Consider the following 19,107-nt stretch of genomic DNA (forward strand, 5'->3'; position numbering starts at 1 on the left):
CCTAAAATGATGTAAGGGGAAAAGAGTAACAAACACCACATACTGTACCCTATGTGCCAGCCACTGACCTAAATGCTCTTAAATACATTATTGCTGCTGCTGCTGCTAAGTCGCTTCAGTCGAGTCCGACTCTGTGCGACCCCATAGACGGCAGCTCACCAGGCTCCCCCGTCCCTGGAATTCTCCAGGCAAGAACACGGAGTGGGTTGCCATTTCCTTCTCCAATGCATGAAAGTGAAAAGAGAAAGTGAAGTCGCTCAGTCCTGTCCGACTCTTCGCGACCCCATAGACTGCAGCCTACGAGGCTCCTCTGTCCATGGGATTTTCCAGGCAAGAGTACTGGAGTGGGGTGCCATTGCCTTCTCCGAAATACATTATCAATTTATCTTGAAAATGAAAGTGAAGTCGCTCAGTCGTGTCCGACTCTTAGCGACCCCATGGACTGCGGCCCACCAGGCTCCTCCATCCATGGGATTTTCCAGGCAAGAGTGCTGGAGTGGGGTGCCATTGCCTTCTCCGAAGGAAAATAGCTAGGGAGATGTAAAAGATAAGGATGTTTCGGGACTTCCCAGGTGATCCGGTGGCTCAGACTCCATGCTTCCAATGCAGGAGGCTTGGGTTCAATCCCTGGTCAGGGAACTGGATCCCACATGCCACAACGAAGAAGTCACATACTGCAGCTAAAGATCCTGCATACCGCAACTAGTGCCAGACATCCTGGAGCGCAAAGTCAAGTGGGCCCTAGGAAGCATCGTCCTATGAGGTACAGACTATTCTTTTTCCCAATTTACAGATGCAGAAATAGATAAGAGAAACTTGCCTCAAGGTCCAACATCTGGTAAAGGGAGACCTGGGATTAGAACTCAGCTGTCTCTAAAGCCAGATGACAAAAAGAATATTCATTAGAGAGAAAAATATAAAAAAAAAGTTTTTAATGGGTGATCTTTTGCAAAATGGCAAGAAACGCTATAACTAATTGGGGTAGGGAGATTCTTCCCCTGAAGGCCTCTGTCCCCCCTCCAATCAAAAGAGCCCTGAGTGAGATGGGGGAGGAGCCTTCAAGACAGACAAGGTTTGGAGCTGGAGCTGTAAAGAATGGGAAAGAAAAGGGAAGAATCAGAATCAATAGCAAGTTGATGTCTGAAGCGCAAATCTTGAGACTCTACGAATTATACATTCACATCTGATTTAGGGTCTACTCTGTGTTAGGAAAAGATTCTCATACCTGTAGAGATTAAGGTAAACAACTTCTCTGGGTGTAACAGTGGCCGAAACAAACTACATCCAATGATCACCAGACACAGGAAAGACCCATTCCTCCAGAGAATCACATCTGAACGAGTACATTGCAAGGAGAGATAGGTTTTGGTGGGGGGGAGGGGAAGGAAGAATGGTCGAAAAGACAATTTCAAGGAAAGATAGGTTTTGGAGGGGAGGGGCAGGAAGGGTCGAAATTCCTACCTGCGCTAGTCCTCGCCCCCGCCCCTTCCCGAATTCTCTCGAAGGACCACAGAGGGATCTGGAGTGAAAACCCAGAAGCTGCTTCCGAGGAACGCGGCTTCCTGGGGGCCCCGGACATTAGACGCACGCCAACCCCCACCGATTCCGCTGCTCCCTTCAACTCTCTGGCTCTCCGGACGCAGTGAGCCTCCGCTAAAGGGACTTCCGCGCCATGCAAACTCTTCCCAGAAGCTCCGCGCAGACCGGACCCCTACAAGAACTTACCCGCCCCGCCTGGCCCAAAGCAGCCTGGGATCCTCTCTGGACACTCTGGTCTCCCTGGCATCTCCACCAATGCCAGCTCGCTATTAGCACCCGGAGGCGGGACTAAGCGTCCACGGCCAATCGGATCGGACGCAAAGCACGTCCTCGGCGCACATTAATAGTTCCCGCCTTTGGGAGGGATTAAAAAAAACAAGGTTGGCGCCAAACTCGCGTTTGAGGCAAAGGGGCGGGGTCTGCCCTGGCGGGGAGAAGGGGCGGGGCTTCCATACGGAAGGGGCAGAACCTTGGCTGAGGTAGGGCGGGGTCTGGGAGCTCTTTAACGAAAGGGGGAAATAATCGCTGAGAAGGCACTGTCATTTACTTAGTTCTTTGTTCTGTTAATTCGACGAATTTATTTAGTTTGTTCAATTAATTCTACTGATTGCCAACCGCGTGCTAAACAGGTGCTGGGCGCTGAAGTGATGACGACGAGTAAGCCCTGTTGTGCACTGCCCTCAGATACCTGACTGAAGGATAAGCAGTTTACCCCGGGGAGTTGGTATCGAGGGGATACCAGTCAAGTGGGATGGGAGAGAGAGGAGTGCTTTTTAGAGTCAGGCTACCAGAATTATCTCTTAGAACTTGCGGGCATCAGAGGCACCTGTAGGATCTAACCCCCAGAGGCTGGCCCTGCGCCATTGACCGGTGGGGAAATAAAGCCAGCTTCCGCTGCTACTTCATCAAGAGAGATGATCTTGATCCCGAGTCCTTTCCTCCTGTTTTTCCATTTTAACAACTTGCGAATAAAGTTTTTCAGAAAGTCCTCATTTGGATGAATATGTTTTGGAAGAATACTGGTTTCCTAGATTCTCCCCCAACCACCGTCGCTTCTGAAGAAAACTTAGCCAGGTACCTTTCCAGGTAGTGGAAACTGGGAGGGTAGAGGGTGTGCAATCATAAGGCACACGTCGTTGCCGGAGCATAAAGGGTGAGGTGAGGCTGGAGAGAGAGGCCTGGGTCAGACCTTGAAGCCCCATAGAACTTGTCGAAGAGCTTGGAATTTACTTTTAAAGATGGGCGGGCCACCGAAGGTTTTTAAGCTTGGGGTTCTGGTGATCTGATTTACATTCAGTAAGCTCTGTTGGCCTTGAGAAGGAGGATTTTGAGATGCTGTTGCAGTGATCCAGAAAAAATGAGGCAGATGGCAGGTAGCCTAGGGAATTGATTTTAGACAATTTAGGAGATGAAAGTGATAAAACATAGCAACTGATTGAATACTGGTTTTCAGCATGAGTACTTGATGGCTGTCATCAAAAAAAAAAATTATTGAGAACACAGCATGCTGCTGCTGCTGCTGCTGCTAAGTCACTTCAGTCGTGTTGGACTCTGTGCGACCCCATAGACCGCAACCCATTAGGCTCCGCCCTCCCTGGGATTCTCCAGGCAAGAACACTGGAGTAGGTTGCCATTTCCTTCTCCAATGCGAGAAAGTGAAAAGTGAAAGTGAAGTCGCTCAGTCTCGACCCCATGGACTGCAACCCACCAGGCTCCTCAGTCCATGCGATTTTCCAGGCAAGAGTACTAGAGTGGGTTGCCATTGCCTTCTCCGGAGAACACAGCATATGTGCCTCAAAAATAAAGGTTTCCAGCAAAGTTATCTTCCAGAAAAGAATAACCTTATAATTTAAGCCTTACAAAGTCTCTCATTGTTACTGGTACTCTCTTAAATACTTTACATTGAACAGAAAGTAGTATTCGGTTTAAAAATATTTGCTTGGGGAATTCCCTGGTGGTCCAGTGACTACAACTCTGTGCTTTCACTGCTATGGCTTGAGTTTATTCCCTGGTCAGAGAGGGAAAGAAGATGTTGCAACTAAGATTCTGCAAGCCCTGGCAAGGAAGGCGGGGTTGGGAGGTGGGAACTACCTGTAAAAATATTTGCTTCAAAAGTTTGCATCAAAAGACCTCATTGCAGATTTGGTAAACTTACAGAAGCCAACTGAAGAAATCAATATTTTTCTTAGGGAAATGGAGTAGTGTAAAATAGTTACATCCTTTATGGAGTCTGAACTCACAATTGCAAATCTTGCTAAAGTAAAAGCAATTTCTGAAGAAGATGTTTATGTAACTAGGAGATACAGTGTTAAGGGGGATAAAAGTACAATGAAAGAATTAGAAAAAGAATATACATATATTTTACTTGTTTTCATACAGCAACACTTGAAGGATACATTAGAACCTAATAAAAAAAGTACCATATGGAACCGGAAGCCCCCATTTAAGTATTTTTACTTAAATAAAAAATTATTTCCACATAAAAATATTAAATGATGGCTTCAGGTACTGTATGGTACCTTTTTTTTTTATTAGGTTCTAATTAATCCTTCAAGTGTTGCTATGCAAAAACAAGCAAAATATATGTATGGAAATATGCATGATTTTTCTTCCTTTTTTAAAATTACAGTTTCATTGAGATATAATTCACATACCATATACTTTACCTATTTAAAGTGTTAGGTTTGCCTTTTTATAAACTTTTACTTTTAAACTATAGAAGAGTTTCATATATTAAAAGATTGATTTAAATCAGGAAGAAAAAACATTTAAATGGAAAATAAATCTAAATAATGAAACTGTGTAAACAAGAGAAATATAACCACATAGACAAAACAATTCTTTCAAGTGACATATGACTACAGTGCTCTGACTGTATATCATGAGTGGGATATACTTCTAAGGACAAAAAGAACTGCAAAGAAATCTTATAACTCATGCAGTAGTTTTATTGTTAGTATTAATGTTGTAATTTTGAAACTATTTTTGTATCTTGTGGAATAAAGAAATATGCAATATTTTAATATTTTTTAGGAATTAAGATATTTATTGAAAGAGAAAAGAGATCCAAGATTAAAATCAAAACATTAGGGGTGAAAACTTACACTATTTTACATGAATTGGAAATGTCAGCATGAGCTCATGGTTTTTTAAAATACATATTCCTTATTTCTGTTCCTTAAATGGTTTGGAAGCAATGATACCTCTATTGCAATATGTTATGAACACACCTAAGACTTAAACTCCTTGTAATCTGAACAGGTCAGCACCTAAGGGCAGAGAGGATGATGAAGAAGGAGAGGAGGGGGAATCTATCCAAAGGAACAAGTGCAAGATACTCAGTATCCTGAATGTGGGTAAGAGACTAGGGTTAACATTTCCAGTGTTAGCATTATAAAAATTCTGTTACTCAAATAATTCAAATGAAAGTGCTCTGGAAAATTGTTAGAAATCTCAAAAAGTGCATCAGTTGTGGTAAATAGAGATGACTGGAAATTATTTGCCACTCCTCCATTGAGAAATGAAGTCTAACTTCCAGTGCCTTGAATCTGGGCTGGCTTTAGTGACTTGCTTGACCATACGATGCAAGGACAGGGATGTTTTAGGACTTCTAAGACCTTGCAGTTTCTATCCAGGCTTCTTGGAGATCTCTCTCTCCTCAACCTCAAATGGTCATGTAAGCATTCCAGCTTAAAGTTCCAGCTGAGCTCAGCCTTCCAGCCATCCCTGCCAGGATACAAGATGTGTGAGTGAACTTATATTGGACCTACCAGATTAGGCCATTGACTAGCTCAATACAACTGAATGCCCTCAGTCAATAGCCCATGGAAGACAAGAATTGCCAGCAGAGCCCTGCTCAAATTCCTGAACCTCCCTATTATAAAGTATTGGTGGAGCTAGTCATTGGTAAAAACCCTGCCTTCCTATGCAGGAGACATGAGTTCAATCCTTCGCTTGGGAAGATCTGCTGAAGGAGGGCGTGCTTGGAGTATTCTTGTTTGGAGAATCCCATGGACAGAGGAGTCTGGCAGGCTACAGTCCATAGGGCTGCAAAGAGTCGGACACGACTGAAGTGACTTAGCACACACACACATAAAATAGTTGGTGTTTTAAGTCAGTATAATTTAAGGTAATAATTTGTTACAAAGAATTAGACTACTGGAACAATTATGGCAATAACAGAACAAAACTGCAGAGTTTTATTAAAGTTGTTATGTGAAATATGAGAATGGAAGGCCAGAGAAAGACTTTGATGAATTTAAATTAGAAATTGCTCCTATTTAAAGCGTATAGTTAAATTCCTTTCAGTATTTTAAACTCCATTTATAAATGTAATTCATTTCATCTGTTTTTTAAATGCTTCATACTTGTAGGACAAACACAAAACTGACAAGTAAAACATTCCTAAGGGTTACCGAGTTTAAGCTCATACTACTATGCCACATGACAGGCCAATATTCAAGAGACCAGTTATTGGAGCAAGGCATAACAACTTAATTTGGAAAGCCAGCAAACAGAGAAGATGGTGAACTCATGCCCCAAAGAACCATCTTGCCTGAGTTAGAATTCAGGCTCCTTTTATACTAAAAGGGGAGGGAGTAAAGTCAAACACTTCCTGGTTCCCATCAGCCTCTGTAGGGGATGTGTTCATTTCTTCCTCTCTATAGTCATTCAAAAGTAGGTGTGGTCAAGATGTTTCCTATGAGCTAAACAACAGTATCTTAGCTTAATACTCATTACCTGGAAGCAGGGTTCCCAGAGATGGACCATTATGTATAATTTAAACTTACAGGTAACATCTCTTTTATGATTAACTAATGGCACCCCACTCCAGTACTCTTGCCTGGAAAATCCCATGGACAGAGGAACCTGGTAGGCTGCAGCCCATGGGGTCTCGAAGAGTCGGACACGACTGAGTGACTTCACTTTCACTTTTCATTTTCATGCATTGGAGAAGGAAATGGCAACCCACTCCAGTGTTCTTGCCTGGAGAATCCCAGGGATGGGGGAGCCTGGTAGGCTGCCATCTATGGGGTTGCACAGAGTCGGACACGACTGAAGCAACTTAGCAGCAGCAGCAGCAGCAGCAGTAATAGAGTACAAAAGATTCTTCGGTATTACATAAGTACCTAAACATATAGTGAAACCTCAAGTTCTTTCAAACATTGTAATACTTTTCACATTGGTCAATGTCTCTGTCTTTTCAACTTAAAATCAAAGGTCTATGAATATGGTAAACTTATCTGCATTTCAAAGTAATATATCCACCCAGAACAGGAAATCCAGGGAAACTTGGAATACAGTGCATTCATGTCCAGTCACTTAGTCATGTCCAACTCTTTGTGACCTAATGGACTGTACCCTGCCAAGCTCCTCTGTCCATGGGATTCTCCACAAGAATACTGGAGTGGGTTGCCATTTCATCCTCCATGGGACCTTCCAAACCCAGGGATCAGAACCCTACCTCCTGCGTTGGCAGGCTATTCTTTACCATTGAGCCACCTGAGAAGACCTTGGAACACAGTACTTTGACATATATCCTCAATTTTAAAGAAAAACGCAAATAAATTATGGTTTTTGTATCTATCAGAGTAACCACCACACAGGGGAAGATATTGAAATATTTCCATCACCCTAGGAAGTTCCCTTAGGCCCTTCTTAGTCAATACCCCCAAAAGCAACCACTGGTCTGACTTTGTCATTATTTTGGCTTGTTCATCAATGAATTTGACATTAATACACTTTTAGTTTTATGTACTCTTCTACTCCACTCTTCACAGTGCCTTCAGAATATTCAGTGTCCTATATAGCATACTTTATTTCATTCCCATGTCAATGAAAATAATCAATAATCTATAATAAGAATAGAAACAAGTTTTATTTCAGTCAAACTAAGGACTAGCCCAGAAGCCAGCTTCCCAGATTACTCTGTGAAGCTGCTCCAGAGAAGCATGGGTTCCAGCACAATTTTATATCTTGTCAATACAAAGAACATTAAATAAGACATGGTTACAGTTCTTCAAGGTTTAAAACACACACACGCACACACACACACATTACATTTCTTCAAGCTTTAAAACACACAGACATTACATTTCTTCAAGGTATAAAACATACACACTACATTTCTTCAAGGTTTAAAACACACACAGACACACAGACACACACAGACACACACACACACACACTGGAAAAGGAAGTCTGGAAAAGGAAATCATCATCAAAGTAGGACCAACATTAGCCTCCCAGAAAGAAAGGCATTTAATCTTTATTTTTAACATGGACATTCTTTACTTGTCAGTGTGCTCCTCTTTAATAATTAGAGCACATATAAAATTTATGTTTGATAGGCCACAAAGAGGCTATTTTCCTTAACATAAAATTCACCTTAACGCATGTATAACCCCAAATGACTTTTCTGTATCTCAAATTGTGAAAGTTTCTTTCATCACCCATCTTAACACATATCCAATATTTATAATAAGACTGCTGCGAGGGCTATCTATGCTTGTTACACTTGTGCGTGAATTTCCACAGGCCAACCGTCTAAAAGGGGAGTTGATGGGTTAGAGGGGGTAAATCTGCTTTTCATTCCTAGCTGATCTTTTTGCCTGATGAGGCAGAAGGAGGCATGGCGGGCTGAGGATAGTAGGCACACGGCCCTAGGGGCCCCCTAGCTTCTCCTGAATTGCTGTCACGCCACTCTTTGTCGCCGGATCTACCATCATTGTAACCGTTATCCTCCACCAGCAAAAGCTATTTCTGGTGGCGTCTATGCCGGAAGTATATAGATACTGACGCCCCGCGTTTCCGGTGCCGAGGAGGCGGGGCCGCGATCGCTGGTCGGTGCGGTCGCGGACTGATGATGCAGAGCGCCGCGTGCTCCCCCCACGTGTGCTGCTGCAGCTCTCTAGGTACTGGTGAAGCGGCGGTGGCCGCTTTCACTGGAGACGTAGTTAGTGGCAGTTCCGGCGCGGGGACCTCAGCGGCTCGGGGGTTCTTAGCGCGAAGCAAGGAGCGCCTGTGGCCGCCCGGGACGGAGGACCCGTGATCATGGAGCACCTCTTGCTGGATGTGGCGGCCGCGCCGCTGCGGTTAATCGCTGCCAAGAACGAGAAGAGTCGTAGCGAGCTGGGCAGGTTCTTGGTCAAGCAGGTAAGAGAAGGAGAGGGAGGGAAAGAGTTGGGCCGTCCCCACCAACCGCCTGGCGCGTGCCCCATGGCCCTGCGGGAAGACGCAGGGGACTGGAGAGCGGTGTCTTGTCACTCTGGCCCCCTCCCCAAGGCTGGCCAGTGGCGGAGGCGTCCGCGCTCATTTGAGGAGCCTGGAAGGAGCCTTTTGTTATTTATTCTATGGGAGAGTCTTCCCTTCTCTCCACCGATTTATTTCCTTGCAGCACCCTGGCTGCGTGCGCCAAACGTGACCTTCAGAGAAAAACGTGTTTTGGGGGGTTTTTTTGGTAGTTGAGGTTGCATGTTTGCCCTTTTGACATTTGTATTATTTAAGCGTGCCGACAAGTTCAGCCCCCTCTCTTAGCTTGGGTGGATGTTTCCTTTCTGCCTTGTTCTGACTTTCCTGCCCACTGACAAGTATTGATTGTATTCCCGCTGGGAGTAAGACACAGTGTGGCACTTTGCGGATACAGATAAATTCGTTATCGTCTCAGACCCCCAAGGTATTTCGTGTCTATTTTTGGAGACGTTCATAAACACAGAATACAACTGATGGGCCAAGCGAGAGCGAGGGCATAATTCGTAAGCCATAGGAATTATGAATTAGTTTTCTGAAAAATGGGTGCTCTGGCCTTCTAAGAGCCTTCTCTCGTTGACCAGATATCTCGCTGAGTTGAGGATCCTTATCACGCATTTTTTCACCTGTCGTTTTAACTTTCTATTTTATGCTTCCCCACCACACCTGTGAGCTTGAGAGTCGGGGGAAATAAATTTTTTTTCCCCTAAGTCCGGTGTCTGGAACATATATATCCTATTGCTAAGGAAGCAACAGCAGTTTTTCGAGTCTGGAGAGGCCCTGAGCTAACAGGAGAGGCATGTCTGTTTGATGACAAATTGAACGTGTATAGCAAAGGGGAGGAAGTAGTGGAAGATATGCCTGGGGTTATCTGGCCTGTGATTTCCCCCAAGGAAGGGATCATTAACATTAACGGAGGTCTGGAAAGAAAACTGAATTTTGATGGGCTGGACTAATGAAAAAATCAATTTATATGAGCTGAGTTTGTGGTGACAGGCTCCTGAACTATGTATTATGGCTAGAAGTATTTTTCTGTAAGTGGGCTTGCATTTAGAGCAGAGGTTCTGAAGCTGGGGATCCTGGACCACTGACAGCAGGAGGTTTGTTTATGGTTCTTCACAGTAATTGGATAGAAAATTAGTGCTTATGTATTGGGAGTAAAATGAGGAAATGGTTCATAGCCTTTTTAAAAAAAGAGAATCTGAGATTTTGAAGTGTGGGAACCACTCAGGTGGATTCTGAGACTGTATATAGTAATGTTGAGGGACTTGAAAGCTACTAGAAAGCCCAATTGAATTAAGAAGATTCCGACCACCTGTACTTTCCATTTGTCTCTCCTCTGTCTCAGATTCTATCCAATCTGAGAAATGTCTTTCAGGTTTGCTCCTTTCTATTTTCAGTAATGATTTCAAGCCTTTCACTCAGAGAAGAGTTGATTGTGTTGTTATCTATTTTTCTCCTATTTGGGAAAATAGTGATTTTTACTGGAGAGCAAAGACCTTTTTTTCCCACCACTGAACCTCATGATTTTAGTTCCCCCTGCCAGAAATTGAACCTGGGCCCTGGACAGTGAAAGCATGGGGTCCTAACCACTAGACCACCAGGGAACTCCCAGCAAAGATTTTGAAACCTTACTTCTCATGGAGTTTGGGATCTGAAATAAATTTTTAGGATGTGCTTCCTTTGTTCTTCATCTCAGCTGGTGACACCCCCGTCTCTCTGTCCAGTCCCTTGTTAGAGAAGACTGAGTGTCCTCAACTCTTTTTGCTCCTTTTCTGTCACATATAGCCAAGTCCTGTTGATTTTCCTTTCTTGGTATTGAATCTGTGTCTTTCTCTTCATCCTTACTACTACTAGCATCCTACAGTTCTGACTCTTAATTCCAGCACGTGGGTTTTCTTTCTCGCATTACCGAGCAATTCTCAGATACCATCTGGTGTCCTATAATTTAACTCAATTCTGTGGGAAGTGTCAGTTCCTTCAGAGTAAAGGCTTAACCCTAAAAGACTTCTCCCACCCTTACCTGCTCTTCTGACCAGCTGGCCTATAAATTGGGGGTTCCAATAAATTCTTTCTTGGGTTTGATTAATTTGCTAGAGCAGCTCACAAAACTTGGAGAAATATTTCACTTTTCAGGACAGTCGTCCCTGAAGCTCTCCGAACCACATTCTTTGGGGTTTTTATGAAAGCTTCCTTCACGGGCACAATTGACTAAATCTTTGGCCATTGGTGATTCAGCTCTTAATCTCTAGCCCCTCTGCCCTCCTCAGAGGTCAAGGCATGGGAATGAAAGGTCTAATCCTCTAATCACGTGATTGGCTCTCAGTTTAGCTGCTTTCTGAAAGTCACTGCGTTACTGTAGCATATTTCTCTCATCACAGGAAATTCCCAGAGTTTTAGGTACTTGGACAGGTGTGGGGTTTTAAAGACTATGTGTTTTTTTTTTTTCTTTTACTGTAAATCACAGAATCACATCTTATGTCCTTGATCACTGTCTATGTTGAGGAAGAGCAGAGTGCTTGAGAGCATGTGTGGGTAGTGGGACTGAAGGATGGGTGCAGATCATATTCCTTTTTTGGTTTTGTGTTTTGGCAATGCATGTGGCATGCGGGATCTTAGTTCCCCTACCAGGGATTGAACCCACTCCCTTTGCAGTGAAAGCACAGACTCGACCACTGGACCATCAAGGAAGTCCTTCTCTTCTCTTTCCTTATTGTTGTTTACTCACTAAGTTGTGTCTGGCCCTTTTGCGACCCCATGGATGATGGTAGCCCACCAGACTCCTCTCTCCATGGGATATCCCAGGCAAGAATACTGGAGTGTGTTACCATTGTTTTGGGGGCCTTCCACAAGTTGCTCAACTCTCCTAGGTCTCAGCTTCTTGATACATATTATGTGTGATAGTTGCTAAATGGTTACAGAGTAGTTAAAAGCAGAGATTCTGGAGCCTGTGATGTGATTCCTGGTTCTACTATCTGCTTTATGACCTTATCCCTTTTTTTTATTTTTCAGTTTCCTTATCTGTAAAATGGGGATAATGTTACCTACTTCATGGGTTGCTATGAGAGTTAGGTGCCTAGGGTACAGTAAGTGTTGTCTATAAAAGTGGTTGCTGTTGTTATGGCTATAAATAAGATTGTGAAATCTAGATGATGCATTTGAGGAGCTTACCACAGTGCCTGGCCGGTAGAAAGTAATCAATATATGTGAGCTAGAATTAGAACTTTTTAAGACAGCTTTGAGAGATAATTCATATGCCATATAATTCATCCACTTAAGTATACAGTTCAGTGGCTTTTGCTCTGTTCACAGGTATGTGCAACTGTCATCACAGTCCATTTTTGAACATTTTTATTACTTAAAAAAGAAGCCCCTACTCCTTTTAGCTATTATCTCCCATCCTATTCTGGCCTCTTAATATAAGTTATCATTAATAAGACAAATCTGAATCTATCACTGCTGCTGCTGCTGCTAAGTCGCTTCAGTCGTGTCCGACTCTGTGTGACCCCATAGATGGAACTATTCTGTCTAAAAGCTTTCCATTATTTCCAGAATCAAAATCTAATCTTTCTAAGATAGCATATGATTTTTTTTTAATTTTTAAAAGAAACTTGATTTTCTGTTAGTCTTATTTCCATTTTCTTTTTTGAAGTGTTCCCCCCCCCCGCCTGATGACTCTCAGCTCAGGGGATTTTACTCTCTGGGGCAAATCTAGAGACGTTTTAAAATTTTTCACAACTTGTGATGGGGATATTTTTGGCATGTAGAGTGTAGAGACCAGGGATGCTGCTAAACGTCTTTTAATACACAGGGTAGCCTTCACAGCAAGGAACATATCCAGCCCTGAATGTCAGTATTTCAGAATTAAGAAAGAAACCTAAATATGCATGGATCTAATAATAAAATACATGAATCAGAAAGTGATAGAAAAGGAAAAATAGACAATCAGTTATAATTGGAGAATTTTAATACTGTAACCTCAGTACTTGATAGTACAAATACAGAAAATTAGTAAGGATACAGAAGACCTGAGCACTATCAACAAACCTGACCTAATTGGCATTATAGGATACTGTGCCCAATAATTCCAGAATATATGCTCTACACATCTGAAACATTTACCAAGATAGATCATAAGATGGGCCATTAAATAAACCTCAAAAAATTTAGAAGAATTGAAATTATAAAAGGCTTATTCAGTTATCTCAGTGAGATGAAATTAGCGGGGGAAACCCTCAAAATAATGCTGGGAAAAATCTTTCAGTTCAGTCCAGTCGCTCAGTTATGTCCGACTCTTTGCCCGACCCCATGGACCGCAGCCTGGAAGGTTTCCCTGTCCATCACCAACTCCCAGAGTTTGCTCAAACTCATGTCTTATTGAGTCGGTGATCCGGATCCACTGTCGTCCCCCCTCCCCCTGCCTTCAGTCTTTCCCAGCATCAAGGTCTTTTCCAGTGAGTCAGTTCATCACATCAGGTGGCCAAGTGTTGGAGCTTCAGCATCAGTCCTTCCAGTGAGTATTCAGGACTAATTTCCTTTAGGATGGACTGGTTGGATCTACTTGCAGTCAGAGGGACTCTCAAGAGTCTTCTCCAACACCACAGTTCAAAAGCATCACTTCTTTGGCACTCAGCTTTCTTCACAGTCCAACTCTCACATCCATACATGACCACTGGAAAAACCATAGCTTTGACTAGACGGACCTTTGTTGGCAAAGTAATATCTCTCCTTTTTAAAATGCTGTCTAGGTTGGTCATAGCTTTTCTTCCAAGGAGCAAGCTTCTTTTAATTTCATGGCTGCAGTCACCATCTGCAGTGATTTTGGAGCCCCCAAAATAAAGTCTCTGTTCCCATTGTTTCCCATCTATTTGCCATGAAGTGATGGGACCAGATGCCATGATCTTAATTTTCTGAATGTTGAGTTTTAAGCCAACTTTTTCACTCTCCTCTTTCATCAAGAGGCTCTTTAGTTCTTCTTTGCTTTCTGCCATAAGGGTGGTGTCATCTGCGTATCTGAGGTTATTGATGTTTCTCCTGGCAGTCTTGATTCCAGCTTGTGCTTCATCCAGCCTGGCATTTCAAATGATGTACTCTGCATATAAGTTAAATAATATGTTAAATAAGGAAAAATCCCTAAATGTTAGAAATTAAGTAAGAAAATTTAAAGAAACTTATGATCAGAGAAGAAATCTCTGGGAGAATCAAAAATTTTGAACTGTATTATAATTTAAACAATTTGTGATTGTAGCTACAATTAGAAGGAAATTCATAACATGTGAAATATATGAATAAAAGAAAAACATGGTTTGAAATTAGTGATATTTCTTAAGCTTCCACCTTGTGAAATACTAAAAAAAGAGGAAATTACATCCAAAATAATTAGAGGGAAGAGAATAATAAAGCTAACAGCGGGAATGAATGAAATAGGAAATGGATAAACTGTATAGGAAACTATTGAAACCAGAAGTTGATTCTTTGAAAAGATTGACCAAGAATAAAAGTGAAGAATCCAAATTATTAGGAATGGAAAAAGGCCACCATTACAGATTTTAAAAAGAATAGAAAGATAAGTGACTACTATGAAAAATGTTATGCCAATATATTAGACAATTTAGATGATAAGGGCGTTGGAGGAATGCCAATTAACAAGCTCATTCAGGAGAAAAACAAAGTACGAATAGAACAGAACTTCCTCAAGCTGATATAGAGGATCTACAGAAACCATCATGGTTAATACAGGAACAACCCCATTTAAAAATGGGTAAAAGATTTGAACAAATTACATCACAGAAGATAAATGAGTGGCTGTTAGACACTTTATACCATATACCACTCCACCTCCACTAGAATGGCTAAAATTAAGACTAATAGTACTGTGTATTTGTGAATTTATATAGCAGCTGAAGCACTCAGACATTGCTGGTGGGGATGTGAAATGTTACAACTACTTTGGAAAACAACTTCTGTTAAACATTGAGTGTCTGACTCTTTGTGACCCCATGGACTGTAGCCCACCAGGCTCCTCTGATCACCAGGTTCTCCAGGCAAGAATAGTGGAGTGGGTTGCCTTTCCCTTCTCCAAGGGATCTTCCTGACCCAGGGATTGAACCCAGGTCGCCTGCATTGCAGGCACGTTCTTTACCGTTTGAGCCACCAGGGAAGCCCAAGAAATTTCTTAAATTTTTTTTAAAATTAAAAATCACAATTTAGACAATTCCCTGGTGTTTCAGTGGTTAGGACTCTGTGTTTTCACTGCTGAGGGCCAAGGTTCAATCCCTGATTGGGGACTAAGATCCTTCTTGCCACATGTCATGGCCAGAAAATAAAAGTCATGAAAATATGTCCATAAGTCTTTTGTACATGAATGTTCATGGTAGCTTTATTGAAGATAGGTGCAAACAGTGCAGATATCTATCAACATGCGAATGGATAAACAAGTTGTGGTACATTCATACAGTAAAAACTGGTAAGAAGTAAAATGGAATAAGATATTAATACTACACACAAGAACAGCTTTGAAACTTTGGAAAAAGTTACAGTATTTTTGAATATGGTATTTAGGTTGTGTTCCAGCTGTACTCTTATAGGTAACCATTTAGTATCAAACTCTTTAGGCTGTAAATTCATAGCATTGGGCTTGGTGGGTCAGAGGGTATGCCCCTCAGGTAATTTAAACCCACTGTCACATTGCCTGGCAAGGGTTGTGCAGAACTGCTTACACACTAGCAATATGAGACATTTTTCATACTTTTCAGTTTCCTTTTTATGTTCATGGACATTCTGGTCCCAAACACTAGAACTTTGTGGTTTATTTCATCTTGTATATCAAAGTATGCCTGTCTGCTTTAGACCCGTCTTGTTTATTAAAGTCTGATGTCTTCGTGGGGATGTATCTTCATTCATTTCCAGGAATTGATTTCTTATATCTATTCTTTCCTCAAGAGAGTTGGCAGTTTTGCATACTAACTGTACTTTTTCGTCATTTAACTACTGTTTTCCTTTCAGACAAAGGAGTTGGGGGAAGCACTGGATTCCCTGGAAACTATTATGACTCTGCAACAGATCTGTTATGACTCTGCAACTGATTCTTTTTTAAGGAAGCTGAAGCTATCGATCATTTTACATGGAATCCTGATGTCAGTCCTTTTACCTCAAACCCCAGTGGGCTGAAACTTATTTGTTAAAGCCTTTACGTTTGATTGGGGCTTTCCTTGTGGCTCAGCTGGTAAAGCGTCCACTTACCATGTGAGAGACCTGGGTTCGATCCCTGGGTGGGGAAGATCTCCTGGAGAAGGGAAAGGCTATCCACTCCAGTATTCTGGCCTGGAGAATTCCATGGATTTGTGTAGTCCATGGGTTGGCAAAGAATCAGACACAACTGAGCGACTTTCACTTTCTGTTTACATTTGATTCACTAGTCCTGTTGCAAAGAAACCCCACTATGTTTTGTAAAATAAACTCAGTTATGAAGTCTGGAAATTGAATATAAGCTAGGACTCTGTTCTGTAGCAGTCACAAATGAATTTGTTTTGCCTTTCTCAGGTGTGGACACCTCAAGATCGCCAGTGTATCTTGACTACCTTAGCACAGTTACTTCTGGATAAGGACTGTACTGTGCTGATTAGCCGGCAGCTGCGCCCTCTCCTTTTGGATTTGTTGGAAAGGAATGCTGAAGCCATTAAAGCCGGAGGCCAAGTCAACCATGATTTACACGAACGGCTCTGTGTGTCAATGAGCAAACTCATTGGTAACCATCCTGACGTCCTCCCGTGAGTAACGGTTTTATTCTTCATGTTTCTCCTTGAGATGGTAGACCCCACACTCTGCTGGAAGTAAGGAGGGGTCTGAGCTGAGATGAGGAGGGGAAATATAGAAAGGGGATAAAGGAGTGTTTTATAAAAATAGTCACAGAAGAAGCCATTTATCCAGCTCAATTCAGTGACCATTTACTAGGTTTGAAGTCTTGGTCATCAAGATAGGTCTGGAGAATATGACCAGGATATCTCCCCTACCCTCAAGGATTCTGTCATCTGGCAAGAAAGGCATATAAGATGGATTTAAATGAGTTTTAGCTGAGGCTCTTACAGCATCCACTTCAGATGTGTGAGATTCTTGCTGGAGCAGCTGTAGGGGATGGGTTACAAGATCTCTCATGTCTCTTCCCACTTTCTATAAATCTGTTCACATCCAAAGTGTGATAAGAAGTTGTGTTAGAACTGGATTCTAATGCATTTCTCATTTCACTTCCTGTCTGTCCAGCTCGGGCTGGTTCACCCTTCCTTAGGCAGTCTGGTGGTCTCTTGTTCCCTTGGGGTCGTCCCAGTGAGCCAGACTTAGTGTAGACGCCCAGTGGGCAGAGTGTCTCACAGCCCAGAACTCCTCGCTCAAGCCATCTTCCTTCCTCAGCTTGCAACTAGCTGGTTCTATAGACACGTGCCGCTGCACCTGGTTTTCTCAAATTGATTGGTTTGTGTGGAATAGTCACAAGAGGCAACTAAGTGAGTGTGAGTGAAAGTCGCTCAGTTGTGTCCGACTCTTTGCGATTCCATGGAGTCCTTGGGATTTTCCAGGCCAGAATACTGGAGTGGGTAGCCATTCCCTTCTCCAGGGGATCTTCCTAACCCAGGTCTCCCATGTTGCAGGCAGGTTCTATATCAGCTGAATCACAAGGGAAGCCTGAATCAGCCATGTACATGCATATATCCATTATCTTCCAGACTCCATTCCCATATAGATCATTACAGAATATCAAAGACTTCCCTGTGCTGTAAAGTATGTTTTTATTATCTGTTTTAAATATAGTGTTGTATATACGTTAATATCAGTCTCCCAATTTATCCCCCCAACCTCCTTTTCCCCTTGGTAATCATAAGTTCTCTATATCTGTGACTCAAATTCTGTTTTATAAATAGGTTCGTCGGTACCATTTTTTTTTCTTAAGATTCTACACATAAGCAATATCATGTGACATTGTTTTTCTCGTATCTGACTTCACTCAGTAGAGCATCCCTTCTTATTAGTCTTCATCAACATAATAAGTTTGCTGTAAGTATGGCTTTCCTGCAAGTATGATCTCTAGTCTGATCCTTTGATGAGGGAATAAGAAATGAAGACTTGAGGGAACCGTGATTTGTGTAAGCTTTTCTAAAAGAGGAGGAAAAAAATGGGCCTAGTTGTTTGAGGGAACTAAAACATACAGAGCAGAGTTAAAAATCACCATCATACGTGGTGTCAGGAACCTATTCTCTGGGTTGATTGAGGATCCAGAGTGTGGCCTCACTGGCTGCTTTCATCACGTAGGTGTACTTGACTGTGGTCCTGTTTCACAAGATGTGCTGACTGTTCTCTGCTTACCCTGTAGGGTTGACCTGTGAGTAACTGAACTCCCACTTCTCTTGAGCCTTAGTGGTAGAGTGTTTTCAGATTGTGTTTGAGAATCACTAAAATGATAGAGTAGCTACATCTGGTTTCCCATCAGCTTCAATTTTATGTTCTTATTAAATGAATGTGAGGCACCATTACTTTTTCTTTTCGTTTTGCCAAGGCAGTAGGTTTTATTTATGCTCCCACCTTGTTCCAAAAATTATATAACGTGCCCGTGTTAGAGTAACTTAAAGATAAGCAAAAAAAGAAAAACGAAAGCACCATGTGTAAATGTGTGTGAATGAAGAGTCAGGAAGGACATACAGTGAACTATAGGTCATGATGTGGAATGGGATTTTGATTTTTAGTTTAAAAAAACGTAGCTGATTAGTTTCACTTGTGCTCTAAATTTCCTCTGGAGGAAATTACCTAATGTATTAGGATTATACCTAATATTTCTAGATAGGATGCAGTCATTCATTCAGTAGATAAATATAGGAGTCCTCCCTTTGAGCTCTGGGTCACATGGTGGGAGTGAGCAAGTCACACATTATGAGTTGCTGTACTTGGAAACAACAGGCTGCAATATGTTAATAGAGGTGTGAGCCAACAACTTAAGGGGAGCAAGAAGTCATTAAATTAAGAAAAATGAGTGTGTTATCCTCTTGGAAATAGTGTTTCCTACTGTCAAATTGTGGAGGAAGAGTAAGGAGGGAAGAATGAAGAGATGAGAGATGGGATGGGGATGAAAATCTATGAGAGAGACTGGAGGGGAGGAACCCAGTCAGGCTTCCTCTTATTGTAATGACATTCATTTTCCAGATCACACCTCTTTCTGAGGCCAGGGTGCCTACCTATTTGGAGTTTCCATCAGGTATCTCAGTAGTAACAAGGTCTTTCTTTTTATTCCCTTGCTTATGCATTACTCGGAGAAGGCAATGGTACCCCACTCCAGTA

General features: G+C 42.2%; 2 protein-coding genes across 11 annotated transcripts in view; one reads left to right on the forward strand and one right to left on the reverse strand.

The window, feature by feature from the left end:
- The window catches only part of CASP8AP2 (caspase 8 associated protein 2), a 35,073-nt gene extending 33,292 nt beyond the window's left edge, over positions 1-1,781 (reverse strand). For 4 of the 9 annotated variants that reach the window (XM_086317719.1, XM_086317717.1, XM_086317713.1 and 1 more), the window contains exon 1: positions 1,726-1,781. The gene's annotated coding sequence lies outside the window, so the exon portion shown is untranslated. Of the gene's footprint in view, positions 1-820; positions 874-1,225; positions 1,330-1,461 lie in introns of those variants that run through there. The other 5 variants (XM_086317718.1, XM_086317714.1, XM_086317715.1 and 2 more) reach the window with 4 other exon arrangements.
- A 5,989-nt stretch (positions 1,782-7,770) lies between these two features.
- MDN1 (midasin AAA ATPase 1) overlaps positions 7,771-19,107 on the forward strand; it is a 140,565-nt gene continuing 129,228 nt past the window's right edge. For both annotated transcript variants that reach the window (XR_015133133.1, XM_086317723.1), the window contains exons 1-2: positions 7,771-8,694; positions 16,330-16,556. Coding sequence is in view for 1 of the 2 variants with exons in the window: in XM_086317723.1 (XP_086173849.1) it covers positions 8,593-8,694; positions 16,330-16,556 (329 nt within the window). In the remaining variant the exon portion in view is untranslated. The remainder of the gene's footprint in view (positions 8,695-16,329; positions 16,557-19,107) is intronic.

The sequence above is a fragment of the Bos grunniens genome, chromosome 9, assembly GCF_055505025.1.
Source record: "Bos grunniens cultivar Pamir isolate PY7600 chromosome 9, Bosgru_T2T1.0, whole genome shotgun sequence".
Taxonomy (NCBI): domain Eukaryota; kingdom Metazoa; phylum Chordata; class Mammalia; order Artiodactyla; family Bovidae; genus Bos; species Bos grunniens.